The 13,322-nt window shown below is 39.6% G+C and overlaps 2 protein-coding genes across 5 annotated transcripts; both read right to left on the minus strand.

The window, feature by feature from the left end:
• Window positions 1-174: 174 nt before the first annotated feature.
• On the minus strand, window positions 175-7,891 carry zmynd12 (zinc finger, MYND-type containing 12). Of its 4 annotated transcripts, XM_044351188.1 has the most exons (9): window positions 7,465-7,771; window positions 5,533-5,662; window positions 4,469-4,640; window positions 4,194-4,363; window positions 3,885-4,007; window positions 3,703-3,799; window positions 2,812-2,957; window positions 1,308-1,463; window positions 175-378 (listed from the first exon to the last, which is right to left on the minus strand). In XM_044351188.1, the coding sequence occupies exons 1-8, from the start codon at window positions 7,602-7,604 to the stop codon at window positions 1,341-1,343; spliced, it is 1,101 nt and encodes a 366-aa protein (XP_044207123.1). In that variant the 5' UTR covers window positions 7,605-7,771; the 3' UTR covers window positions 175-378; window positions 1,308-1,340. The 4 variants fall into 4 exon arrangements, with proteins under 4 accessions (XP_044207123.1, XP_044207125.1, XP_044207122.1 ...); XM_044351190.1 differs by having other exon boundaries at window positions 175-1,463; window positions 7,680-7,891; XM_044351187.1 differs by having other exon boundaries at window positions 175-1,463.
• Window positions 7,892-8,127: 236 nt separating this feature from the next.
• LOC122981866 (epithelial membrane protein 3-like) lies at window positions 8,128-10,896 on the minus strand. The gene is made up of 5 exons (XM_044350646.1): window positions 10,812-10,896; window positions 9,678-9,766; window positions 9,471-9,573; window positions 9,231-9,371; window positions 8,128-8,814 (listed from the first exon to the last, which is right to left on the minus strand). Exons 2-5 carry the CDS (start codon window positions 9,753-9,755, stop codon window positions 8,636-8,638), a joined length of 501 nt encoding a protein of 166 aa, XP_044206581.1. The 5' UTR covers window positions 9,756-9,766; window positions 10,812-10,896; the 3' UTR covers window positions 8,128-8,635.
• Window positions 10,897-13,322: the final 2,426 nt, after the last annotated feature.

The following is a 13,322-nucleotide window of genomic DNA, read 5'->3' on the forward strand; positions in this document are numbered from 1 at the left end:
TACCCTGTTGTTTAAATCTGTAGTAAATACAGGATCCATATGCAGACCGAGCACATTTAGCCATTGGAGGTTCATTTAACTGTGCCCTAACAATTTTCAGAATGCCTTTTCATTGTCAGGTTTCCTTTAGGAGCAGTGATTTGAAAAGATGAGGATCATAGTCGAGCAAAGGTCTCAGCTCAGATGGGATTTTAATCTGCTTGGTCTTTATAGATCAGTGGTCATGAAACAGTGGATACAAAGCATGAAAGCAGGTAAACCACCTGCTTGTGACACAATGAAAGAATAAAAAAACAAATGTGTATCATGAAAAGTGTGTTGGCCTGTGTGGTGCTTGGCCATCCAGGAACAAATGTGTAGGGACCTCTGGACTGGTCACTGTGTACAACACAAGAGAGCACAAGGTTACTATTTAATTCCAAACTGCTGCTAATGTATATTTGGCTCAAAAACAAACAAAAAAAAAAAGGGAATACGAGGAAATCAAAGTGTTTCCACGTTTTGCTGCATCTCGACACATAAAAATGAATCTACATGCCAAAAAACAAACACTTTGTTGTATAATTCAGTACTAATACTACTAGTGGTGAGATGATTTTAAAAGTGATTCTTTGTTTTGATATAAAGAATAAATGTTTCAGAATTGTATATAATTTGTAGGATTTCACAGCAATCATCGGATTCATTTTATGACAAAGTGAATCTGAGGTTTGCTTAAAGGTTTACAATATACTTTGATTTGGGGAAGAAAATGCAATGTGTATGTTGATATATAGACAATAGAAATCTTGAATTATATCTGCATATGATGAATTAAGGTGGTCAGAGGTTCTGGACTGCTACACTGGTACGCGTTGTGTAACATTTCATAAACAAAGGTTTTAGTAAATGCCCTCACCATTATTCTGTTAATCACTCTGACAGTGTTACAAAATGGATTCCAAAATCATGTAATTCACAAATGTGCAAAATGATGTAAATATATATCCCTCTTTTTTTAGATTAAAATAAAGATGAGTCATTCAAAAATGAACGTCTAGTCCCTTTACTGCTTAAATTTCATTTTATTCTGACTCTTTTCAGCCTTCTCTTCAAGTCTTTGTATGGTAAAACCACAATCTAATATGGAGGTCCCAAAATACTTTTGTCATTTTCCACTTACAGTACCAACTCACAACATCTGGATAAGACATAAAACAACATTAGCTCTGGATTCATCGACGTTCTGTTTGTTACCAATTCAGCAGTTCCTCATATTTACATAGGTGACTGTGCGGCTAAAGACATGTCCTGGTGGAACAGATCACCATGCAGAGGGATGGGCAGGGCAGGTACGGCGACTAGTCAGAACAGGGATGTGGGTCTGTCTGCACCAGCTGCAGCAGGCCCTCGATGGACTCTGTCAGGTCATGATTTGGTATCAGCTGGCTGGCCTGCAGGGCTGTGCTGCCAAATCCCAGTGCCTGGCACACAAACACATACGGAAACAAACACAGCAGCTGCAGCTGTTAGACTCTCCGGGGAGAGTAAAGCTGACTTATATAATATCACTGCAAACTGGAATGCGACCCGGCCATCTTAACTCATCCCATTTTACCCTTTTGACAACCTGATCTACTCAGCTTTTATACTTTTCTTTGTCGTTTATAAGTGAGAGAAAATATTAAAGAGGATATTAAAGCATTGTTTGACACTGCTAACAAAACTATGCACATTTAGATGGAGGCATGCCAAGCTGGATGTGGAATTAACTGTGGTTTGATGTGCCATCTGTGGCATGACTGTAGTTTCTTAGGATTTGTAAACTGGAAACATGCATTGTCACCCATTGTTACTCATGTGTTTTGTGTTATATCCACTTACAGCCCTCTCAAGCATAGTAAATACAAGGCTGATGTAATGTTTTATCAGACTTGCAACAACAGGAAGTATCACAGATAGAAAAGTGAAAGAATTCTCTCACAATCACACAGCATCCTACTGTTAACAGCTGTGTGCTTACAGTTATGTACTTTTCAAAGTACAGTTCTTCCACTGCAACCCACAAATGGAACCATAATGTGGACAAAAACAGGAGCAGATGTCATACTAAAACCAAAATTACCACCACACACTAAAACATAAAGGGAGGAAAAGTGGTCATTATGACTGGGGTAACTTTGTTAACTCGTGTTATTTTGGCTCTGCTTGGCACCGGGGCCTAAATGTTGACCTTAGAGAAAAGGTTCATGTTTTTCCCCAGTAGTTTTAAAGCTCTGGTGTAGCAGTTAGTGAAAACTGAAAAAACAACTGCATTTTATCCAGCCTAACAACCCAACAAACCACCAGATAAAAACATGACTGAAAAAATCAGATACGTAAACTGATTGTAATGTTATAGTTGCGTAACTGTCTGATTCACTGTTTGTTTAAGCTTAGCCTTAAGATCTCATTCAGACCCACTGGACTTAAAGACGCAAACAAGGTTTAAAGTCTGTGGCAGTCACCTGTCTAGTACAGACCTTCCTCTGTAATCAGTGGTATGTATACGTTCACTAAACCCTTGCTGCCCTCGTCTCTCAGTTAGCACGACACGCTGGAGATCTGCTCATTCAGTCCAGTGTCTTTACAGACTAGAAACCAAGGCGTAAGTCAGCGTTAAGACAGTCGCATCAACTCCCACTAAATCCCTCCTCATCTTCACAGCTTTACCAATTAGAGATAATCCCATATGGAGACAGCACACCAAAAGAGGTGCACAAGGGGGTAAATGGGGAACTGGGTTAATGTGTCAAACTCTGTAATGCCTGGTAACCTTGTCAGGTGACTCACTTTTATGGCGTCTCCTCCCAGGAACCACAGCATGGCCAGGCAGTGAGCTACCAGCGCAATCTGTGCAGAGTCTTTTCTGGAGTCATTCTGCTCAAACTCCAAAATGGTTCTTAACATGCCGTCCACTTCAAATTGCTGTGCTTTGTCTGATTGAGAGACAAATGGATAAAGATGTAGATGTACTTCAGCATATTACCATTATACACTTGCACATTGATAAACCTACAGTATGGATTTTATTCACACAGCTTTCAAACATGGATGGATGAGTGAGGTTTGTAGAGGTCAACATTAAAATTTATCTTCTGCATATTTTGTGTAAGCATCATTAGCTCCCACCCCCACTTTTTCCCAATGAAACATTCCAGATAGCCTGGGAAATTGCTTTGCAGCTAACAGGCTTAGCATCATATGTAGGGCAGCAGCTGCCAGAGAGGGTAGCGGTACGGATGCTGCACAGCCAAAGATGTGTCAGCAGTGGTCTCTAGTCAGCCCTAAGCATGCTAGCGTAAATCTGGGGTTTAGTTTACGGATTGCCCAGCAAGACAGCTCAGCTAAATATAGCACTGTTGACCTTATTTTTTCAGTGATACGTCAATGGAGCTCTCTGCTGTATAGTGGGTGGAGCAAATGATGGGTCGGTGATGTCATTTTCTGATTCTGCACCAAATTTGATTTGTATGGTAGAATTGGGTAGATTGACTAAACCTACATGTACGGTTCTTATTTTTATTGTTAAATTTGTGACATAAAACCTATATTAAGATGTTGTCTTTTACACTTTGGCATAATATAACTTCATCCTACAGCTTCTGCGATGGATACAGCTTTCAAAGGTACAAAAAGACAGACAAAATTTATATTACACATATTTGATGTGACAAGACGCACCAAAGGAGGGCTCCAACAACAGGTTGGGATTTTTTTGGACATTCTCAATGTGGGTCTTCAGGAGTTTGGCCAGATGGGAGTGCCAAGTGTGTGCCACCTATAATATGATAAATAAACAATAAAACATATAAAAAATAGATTTGGTCACATTGGGCAATAGCATCAAAGCTGTTTGATGTTACCTCAGAGTACAAGGAACGAGCAATAGTCATCTTCCCCTGTTTGGCAAACACATCAGCCATGAGAAAGTAACCACCACAGGTGACTATGCTATCCAGACCATACTCCTCACTGGCAAAGTATATCTGGAAAAATAACAGAGAAATTAGTTTAATTACATGGTATATTTATATATTATGGAGGTTTTCTATGTTGGGATGGGTGCACATAACATGGCTTTCATTTTGCCTCTTAATAAAGTTATAAAAGATTTGAGAAAGACTTCATGTACTGAAATCATTTCTGGTGACTTTACTAATTATGACACAGACATCATTTGCAAAGTTAAGCAGAGCTGCTTCCAGGTTTCCAGTCACTGTGTGGAGGCGGCCCAGGCTCCTGTGCAGCCGGTGGTGGACTGCATGACCACATTCTGGGCTCTTCAACACCGCCCACTCTGCCTGGGACAGGAGCTCCGCCACCAGAGCTAGATTTCCCATACCTGGAAACACAAGTACATGCATACACACACAAATACGCAGTCATGCATTAAACATAGGAAGGAGAAAGGTTTGAGCTGAGAAATAATTTCATCCTCCCTCCTCACCCATATTGGCATCAGCCAGCAGCAGGTAGGCAGGGACCAGTTGGACAGTACTGGGGCCATGGACGTCGATAGAACAGCGCAGACAGAACTGGGCGGCAGGCAGAGCCTCCTGGTGCCTCCCCTCAGACAGCTTGCTCTCAGCCACCACCCTGGAAATCTCAATCAGCTCCGCCTGAGTTAAGAGCCAAAACCAAGATACCATTACGTTTATTTGTCAGAAATTTACTTTTCTTCCAGGAATATTTCATAACAAGGCAAAGAAGTCAACCACTCCTATTTACTGACGGCAATGGCATGGCGAATATTCAATGTTAGCTTGTACATACACTCAGGGGGCCACTTAATTTGGTGCATCTGTGCTATCTAATGCAATCCAATACAGCAGCTCTGCCATAAATTCTACATTAACAAACCTTATACATTTTCAGTTTTTGTTGACATTGTCACAAAGCTGATAATTTTACGTCATGTTTATTATTGAGATCGTAGTGGGTGGCGGTGGTGTACTAGACTGCATTATATTGAATGGTGTTCCTAATATTTTGCCTCTCTCATGTATGTTATATATCATTACAGCATTATTCAATATAAGTTTTCTCTCTACTATAAATGTGTTTCACAACATTTTCACTCGGCTTGAAAAGTGAAAGAAAGGAAAAGAACAAAGATTCAGGGTTCTTGTGGTGTTTTTGCTGTTTCCTGAAAGATCACACAATACAGGAAGTTATTGAGAATCTGTGCTATGTTCTGTTATTAAACAGTAATTCTACCACTTTATTGCATGCTCCAGGTCTGGATTTGGCAAATGTCATTTAACTAATATGAAATAAAGAAAGCTGACCCAGAAAAACCTGGAACAATAATAAATTATGAACTGTAGACAAATTTCTGAGAAGAAAATTCAAATGGCCTGGAGATAAAGTTTTTTTTTTTTTAAGTTCAGGTTTTTCCTTACATCTTACTTGACAATGATAAATGCAAACTAGACTCAAACAAGATGTCCACACTATGTATGTGACCTATTCTACCATGATCCCGATACCTCACATACGGTACATCCTCACCTTTTTAAGCTGTGTTTCAATGCGACCAGCCTTCTGGAGACTAAAGAGTGTTGGGGTGCGAACGGGAACAAGCAACTGACAGATCCTCTCATGGATCCCGATCCAGTCAGCCTGCTGGTGCTCTGCATCACTGAGGAATCAAAAAAAAATCAAGTAAAAGAGAAGGACTGCAACTTTAGGTCATATTTATATCACCAAACTGACCAAACCTCAGTTTCCTTCTCTCCCTTCAACTACCTTAGATCCACAGAGCCCTCATGGATTTGTGTAACACCTGCTTTTTTCTGCATATTGAATCTCTCCCCTGTGCATAAAGTGGATGATGTTGACTCAATAATCCAGCTATTGAACATGAACCTGTTTTCCCTGCTATGAACAACTGAGCTGCAACTAATAAGTGCCCCGGTAAGTATGTTTATAAGTGTGAATAAACTAGCTTCAAACTGCCAGTCAGATAGGATCACATGTACCATCAAGCTAACTATGAAATGTTTTTGTACATCAGTTGGTTTGAATTCTGCTAACGTTTTCAAAGCAGAGCTCCTAGCTCATCTAGAAAATATCAGCTGAGTGCACAGAGGGCATACTAAATTGTATGCCATTACATAACTGGTCTGTAATTTTGTTCATCTGGCTCTCCTCTTTGCACACTGGTGTGGAAACTGTCCTGCTTTTCCTTGTGTTTTTTTTTTCTACTGAGGAGCATGTGTCTTCACTCCAGTATGTTTGTATTTCTGGATCTGAGACAGAAGAAGCGAGCAGGCAGTGATCTGGCCACGTCACATCAACAGTAGCACTGACATAACTTTATATGTGTGTGTGTGTGTGTGTGTGTGTGTGTGTGTAGACACAGAGAAGAGCACACAGACACACACACACAAAGGGTCTTCTTAGGACACTGCACTTTCTTGTCTCTACTGAGAATTCTTTGCATACATGAACTCAATCTGCCAAACAAATGGTCACCATAAACATCAGCCTGTCTATGAGTCAGCCAGCAGCTTGGTAATATGTTATGGCTCATTAGGCCTCCAATAAACCATTTCACCCCTAACAATGTAATAGTTTTACACTCTTTATTTTCAGCCATAAAAAATGATGATGCTCTGACAAAGACCAAAAACTAACTTAGCTCTTAGCTATGGACCCCTGGAGGAGTAGCTGTTACCAAAGCAACGAGTAATGGGGATCCCAATAAACAATAAACAAAAAACTGACAACATGTATATTGCAAATGAAAACCTCTTTATTGCTTAGGTATAGTTTAAGGGTATGTAGGCTGATATTTTTCAGGTAATTTAAGATATGCGTGATGATATAAAGCTAAGAGGGAAAGAAGCACAATAAGTGGCTGTAAGCTCTCTTTCAGAGGCTAGCTTTGGTGGCTCATCCCTTGAGACTTGATAAATCCCTGCAGGGAAGGATGTCACCACATGTTCCTCTTCACTCCCCACACTGTGCCGATGAGGATTTTGCCACAGCACCATCTTATGTTCTACAATATGAGACCGCTGTGATGTCCACCTTTGCTGAACACGCCAATAGCTACGTTGGCTCACATTAAAAGGTTGTTGTTGTCCAATTCATACTGTCGGAAAAGACGCGGGCAGCCTTTTCCATAACAGTCACATGAACACACACACTAAAAAAACACAAACCGCTGAGGTAATTTCATATCCAGCTGTTCCTCTCCCTCCTGACAACACATTCACGAGTGCCCTTCATGCTGACGTGTTCTGTGATTTTTTTTTTTTTTTTTTGCTTTTAAAAAAACATGGCGAACGCTGCCACCTAGCGTCCAAACCGTAGACATTGTTTGATCATAGTTCATACAAGATTACTTTCTAACATTTGGAGATTATGTTCTCTCAAATAAACAGTCATATGGCGAGCAAAAGCTTTCAGAATGAACCAGTCTTAACGTAACGTTACCAGTAAAAGGCGACCCGACACTTGGTGCACTGCAGGTACGCTCTTCTTTGACAAAGTTCACACAACTTTTCCGTTCCCTTGGGTAACGCAAGAGGAATAATGTTGGATGTTGTCCTCGGATCCTGAGGTTCAGCTTCCATTATAACGTCCCTTGTGAGATGGATAAACACGCTTTTTCCAACAATAAAAGAGCAAACTGGCGGAGCTAACGCTACCTGTTGAGGAATTCTAAGTTTGCGGTCGCTATGGCAACAACCTCAGTAGTTTCCCTCTCTGTTGGCAAAGGCCTACATATGGTCGTGTCCATGGTCCTAGATGGGAAAGTCTTGCGAAAGCGTTGTACAAAATAATTATGTTTTGTGATGTGACAACGCTGTGGTTAAGGTCTGGTAAAGTTTAGACACAAAAAACACTTGGTTAGAATTAGGAAAAGATCATGTTTTTGGTTAAAACGATCACTCTCGCGAGATCTTCTCGATCTCGCAAACCCCTAAAAATATCAATGATGTGGTACAAATACAGTATAATAATAACTATAAATGTGTAGGTTATTTATTATCTGTTGTAATTATAATCTAACAATATCTAAATGTAATTTAAACAAAGAAATTTAGGTTGTACTAAGAAGACATATTGTAATGACAGGACTTGCACACATTCTGTTTCATCTGTGATATTTATTGGGAGCAACTACTGAATAGATTCTACAGATGAGCTTCAGGTACAAAAAATATATATTTCCAGTTTGCTCTATAGAAAATTAAAAGTAATTCAAAGTGCCTCGTATGGTTAAAAGCCTACAATACTAATAAAGAATACATAATATTGCTTTGGTATCTGTTGCCCTGGTCTACACAGGACGGCATTGGAAAATAAAAACCTTGTATTGTAAAAATGTTTTAAAACATAAAATGAGCATATATTGGAATGATGTTGAAGATTTAATGCCTGCCAAAAGATAGTCCTTTATTTCATCAATAATGTTTCCAATATATTTTCCAGTATTTACAATACAACAATTACATTAATCAAATGAGCAGAAATCATAACAAAGGCATTTGTGACAAATCTGATGTGACTCCTGCAAAATTACCATTTCTGATTAACAAGAAGTCAAGCCAGTTTTATTTATTTTTTTCTAATACTGCTGACAATGTTTTACTTTTTCAGGTCACTTTTTTTTCTTGCGCAGGTGGAGGTATATGATCCCGCTACTCAGCAACAGAGGGACACACACCCAGGCTAGGATGAAGCAGTAGCCAAAGTGTCCTGAAGTCAGGTCTCTGGAGTCCTGAAGGATTTCCTTGTTGTGTAATGTGTAGATGAGAGCTGCAGAAAAGGCTGTCAGGCCTAAAAAAAAAAAAAAAGGTATATATGATGTTTGTTTTAGGATTATTTTCACCTATCTAGAAAATACGATGATGTGCAGTTAAAATAAGGAGCAGGGTATGTTTAGCTCATATTCCTATTCATTAATATCACACACTGTAAAGTGATAGAAATGACAAGACGTACAGAAGGTGGGGAAAAAAACATGAGTACATGACAATATATACATTTTTTGTTGAGACTTTGTTGCAGAAATGTTGATATCTGCACACAATGCAAATTCTATGGCGGATATAGACACTCAAAAAGTATACTTATGTCACTAGGATTGCAGATTTGCATTAATGGGCACACCATAATGGGCCTCAGATGTACACCGGATTCACCATTTTTAACAGATTGCACGCTGGAAACACACTGTTTCACTCCACTGTTACCTGAAAAGACTTGACACAGCCCAGTGAAGTAGAAGAGTCCACCCTTCGACATGGTGAACAGTTGACCCAGGAAGACCAAGAAGGAGACCGAAGAGAAGACCACTGAGACGACCATCAGGACCTGAACTGCCTGAAGCCACTCTGAAAAAGGAAAACACCCAAATTTAAAAAAAAAAAAAAACAGCTTAGCTTTCCAATTTTACCCTTTATGGAGGTATAGAAATAGAAGTCTTTCCTTACCAGTTTCTTTGGAGGATGCACACAACCAGGTTCCTGTGAAGTTGTCAAACCTACAGTTGTACCATAAGTCTGAGTTCTCCATCCCATCCCACACCCACCAGGACTGTAAGGAGAGATTGGACATGATACACATAGATGGATATGTTGCACTTATGAAATAATATAGTTAAAGTGTATGAACATTGAGTCCTAAAATTTGAATCCTACCTTCTCCATGGTTGCAATGAACAGCATGGCCAGTGTAATGAGATGCAGCAAGATCACAAACATAAGCAGGTACGCCATTTTCTGATTCCCTGCGAGAAACAAACAACATAGTTTAAATGTAGGCTTCCTCTGACACTGCAGTTAGCACAGAAATAGTACGTGTCCAAATTAACGTGTTTGTCGGCTCCACAGTAAATATCAGTGTTAGGAAACTTTCCTGTTTTGCCTTAGAACATAAAATGGAAAGTCTGAGTAGCTGAATATAGTATACTCTGTGTTACATAAGACCACGCTTCAAAACAGAGCGCAGTGAGTTATTTCAAAAACTTCTCTTTGACTGGGTTGTGTGTTTCCATTGTACATGGGCGGGCCCATAGAAATCTAAATGGTGCCAAAATATTTACCCAATTAACCTCTCTACCCCTGTGAATGGTTGTTTTTTTTCTCACTGCATCAGGTAAACAGTCTGTAATTCAACTTACATTTGGATTTCATTATAGCCGCTTTACTTGGCAACTTAGAGGAAATTGAAGTCTGAGGAAAAGCCTGTGATTTTAAAAGCTATTTGACACTGTACACACAGTGGCAGTGCAGAAGCAAACACTGAAGAGGCTATCGTAGCTGTAGTGCCCAGTAATTTCAGTTAACTATAAGGAGACATGAAGTGAAACCAAAAAAAAAAGAAATAAAAACATAATAGAAAGACGGAAATAAGAGACAGATGAAATTGTCTGTATAGATCTTTATCTGTAGGAGAGGTCCACTCGGGTGGGCGGTGGGTCAAATTATGTCATTACACTAGATTTCATCCATCATAAAACAGAGAATGGAAGGTAATAATTCAGTGATAAAATACTTCAAAACAAAGCAGATGGTTATAAAAGAATTCTTGGTGTAAGAAAACAGATAAAATACACATAATACAGAGATGTGATAAGTAAAATCCATTATCTTTTCTCTGTTGCAAACTATGGCGCACAAAATGTGTGGCATGATTTTGCTACCCATTACTTTTAAAGCGTGTGACATTGGTGCATGAGTCACCACATTGGCATCTTTGTTTTAAAAGAATCCAGTGAAACAATGATTTAGCAAGGTTTTCATTAATATTTCATGAAAAAAGACATTACTTACCCCTGGTATTGCTTGTTCCTCTGAATCAGATCTCTGGGGCTGCTTCCCCACTCTGCAACAGTGTGCCCCTCTAGGTGGTCCTCTCCTTTCTAGTCTCGCCACTCCCCCTATATTTTCTCAGTCACTCCATCCAAACTTTCCAAGGAGAACGCCCATTTCCTCTGTGGAGAAACAGCTCTGCCCTCGTAGTCCCACAGCACATCACCACCCAAAAAAAGACGCCAACAGGACCCACCCATGGGCAGTGGAAGCACGTAAAACCACATGAAAACGCCTCCTCTGCAAACAGTACACTTGGGATGCTCTTTGGTATATATAATGAGCATTCCATCATATGCCATCCATGCATGATGTGGGTCTTGACTGGTCAGATATGGAAAATAAACACACGTCTGCAACATAGCTCACATTTCTGCAGCAACAACATAATGAGTATTCAGAGTGTGCTAGTCACACAGAGAACATCTGGGCGGGACACAACTTGAAGTTCATGCAGTAGGCTGAGTGGAGGTAAAAGTAAAATGACAAAAATATCAAGTTTCAAAACATAAATTACACATTTAACCCTCACAGTACCCAATACTGTTCATATTCTGACCCTTCACAGTATGGAGCGAGTCATTTCTGACCTGGTTCAAGTATCCCTTTATAATTAATCTCTATACCAAATTTTGAATTTGGGTGAATTTTGAATAAATGGGTGATTAATCCTTCATTAATGTTTCAGAGAGCAGAGAAAATGTTTTCTTTAGGTTTGACACAATTCATTTATAGAGAAAATACTTTAACAATCACATCATATTATGATATCATGTTATCTACAACAAGAGAACATAACAGCCATAATAATTTCTATGAATTTTATTAAAAGTGAAGGATGTAACAATATTTTTGAATTGTAGGTTGCATTATAACTATTAAAACCATCAATCAGCACTGCCTGTAAACCACATGCCCTCCTTTTCTGTCAGTTGTGCACAGTCAACTCTGCACTGAGTGTATTAGTCAGAAAACCAACAAACTGGTTTGCAAATTTCAATCAAACAAAACTGCAAATATTACTTTTACAGTCCTTTTTGTTGTGCAGAAGTTGTATCTCCACCTCTTTTTCCCCTTGTGGCAATAAACTGAGGACTGCAGACTGATCAGGGCAAGATATGAACTACAGTGCTGCTGTCGCTGGCGTGTGGGAAAGGTGGGGTCGCCTTTGCATGAGAGAAGTCACAAGGGCCTTTCCTCCATTTCCTCCATGTTGTCCTCCTTTTCCAACACTTTCTCTTTAACTCGCTGTCTCCTTTTTCAGCTTGGTTCAACAGATCCACCAAATCGCTCCTTTCACGCCACCAAATCAGTGAAATAGGCACTCAGGTACTTTTTATAGCCCTGTGAAAGCTGCCCTCCACTACAGGGGAGACTATGTTGGACAACCACTATGTTGGTTGCCTGGGAATTGATGGGTTTGATATGTTATTTTGTGTAGGCTTGTTCACAGATGCAGATGCAGTGTCAAGGCTCGTGACTCTATGTCCCCACTGTATGTACACCATATGTGATGCCTATGCACAGTTTTAGTCTTTCACTGTTTCAAGATCCCCCCCATAACACCTCAAAGCCTGTCTGGGTGGAACCCTGGCAAATGTAGACATATGGTGGGAACCCAGGCAGTTCTCATGACAGTGTCAAGGTCCCCCTTGAACTCTGTCCCCACTGTCCGAATGACAGAAATACACACACATGCCAATCTGTAGTTTCACCGTTTCAAGATTCCCCATAACCTCTCTCTACCAAATGTGTGCAAAAATGTATACCAGCTGCACAAGAATAAATAATTTTGACAGATTTCCATTTTCATATATTCAGGGTAAAATGATGTAATTAGGGTGTTTTTATTGCTTTTAAATGTCAAAATTGGTCAAATCTTACCTGAACAGTATGAAAAGGTTAAATCTAGGTTTAAAAGAAGAAAATTATGAAATTATTTAAGAATCCGCTGAACATTTTATTAGTAGTATCTCTCCATTTATTCTAAAAGGAAACAATTATCAAATATTATGATAGTGATTGAGCTAAATGCTGAAATCATACCAAAGTTCTAGCATATTCGGAAATTTCACCTCCTCCAGATAGGAAATGTAAATGTTAGTTTGTCGCCACCTGGTGTTTGCATCCATAAATTGTTGAGAAAGGCTTCACCAAAAACCAAATGCGATGTCAAGCAAATACCAGCGAGTACAGTAAATACAGCATGTTACACACACAGTTGCACACAGCTTTACTGACACAAATCTTACTTTAGACAAAGCTCCGGATCAACCCAATCTGAATTAGTTAAACTCCGCGGTTATTACTCGTGACAAATAGTTTTGATGTTGTCATTTGCAACAATAATATTCCTCTGCGTATTTTTTCTAATCTAAAACGAACACCACCCATAAATCCAGCATAAACACCATTTGGTTGCAGCTGTTGTGATCGACCGTCCCCTGCATCCTTTGAATGGTACGGTCCGTT

Source organism: Thunnus albacares, chromosome 5 (genome assembly GCF_914725855.1).
Source record: "Thunnus albacares chromosome 5, fThuAlb1.1, whole genome shotgun sequence".
Taxonomy (NCBI): domain Eukaryota; kingdom Metazoa; phylum Chordata; class Actinopteri; order Scombriformes; family Scombridae; genus Thunnus; species Thunnus albacares.

What these genes read in the sequence shown, in the direction of transcription:
- LOC122981866 (XM_044350646.1), bottom strand. Translation starts at nt 9,755, where the DNA reads ATGGCGTACCTGCTTATGTTTGTGATCTTGCTGCATCTCATTACACTG. An exon ending in TCATTGCAACCATGGAGAAG is followed by an intron (nt 9,574 to 9,677) that starts GTAGGATTCAAA and finishes CTCTCCTTACAG; the next exon opens with TCCTGGTGGGTGTGGGATGG. An exon ending in TGCATCCTCCAAAGAAACTG is followed by an intron (nt 9,372 to 9,470) that starts GTAAGGAAAGAC and finishes TTCCTTTTTCAG; the next exon opens with AGTGGCTTCAGGCAGTTCAG.
- zmynd12 (XM_044351188.1), bottom strand. Translation starts at nt 7,604, where the DNA reads ATGGAAGCTGAACCTCAGGATCCGAGGACAACATCCAACATTATTCCT. An exon ending in GTTGTTGGAGCCCTCCTTTG is followed by an intron (nt 2,958 to 3,702) that starts GTGCGTCTTGTC and finishes TCTCTCAATCAG; the next exon opens with ACAAAGCACAGCAATTTGAA. An exon ending in TGGGAGGAGACGCCATAAAA is followed by an intron (nt 1,464 to 2,811) that starts GTGAGTCACCTG and finishes TTTGTGTGCCAG; the next exon opens with GCACTGGGATTTGGCAGCAC.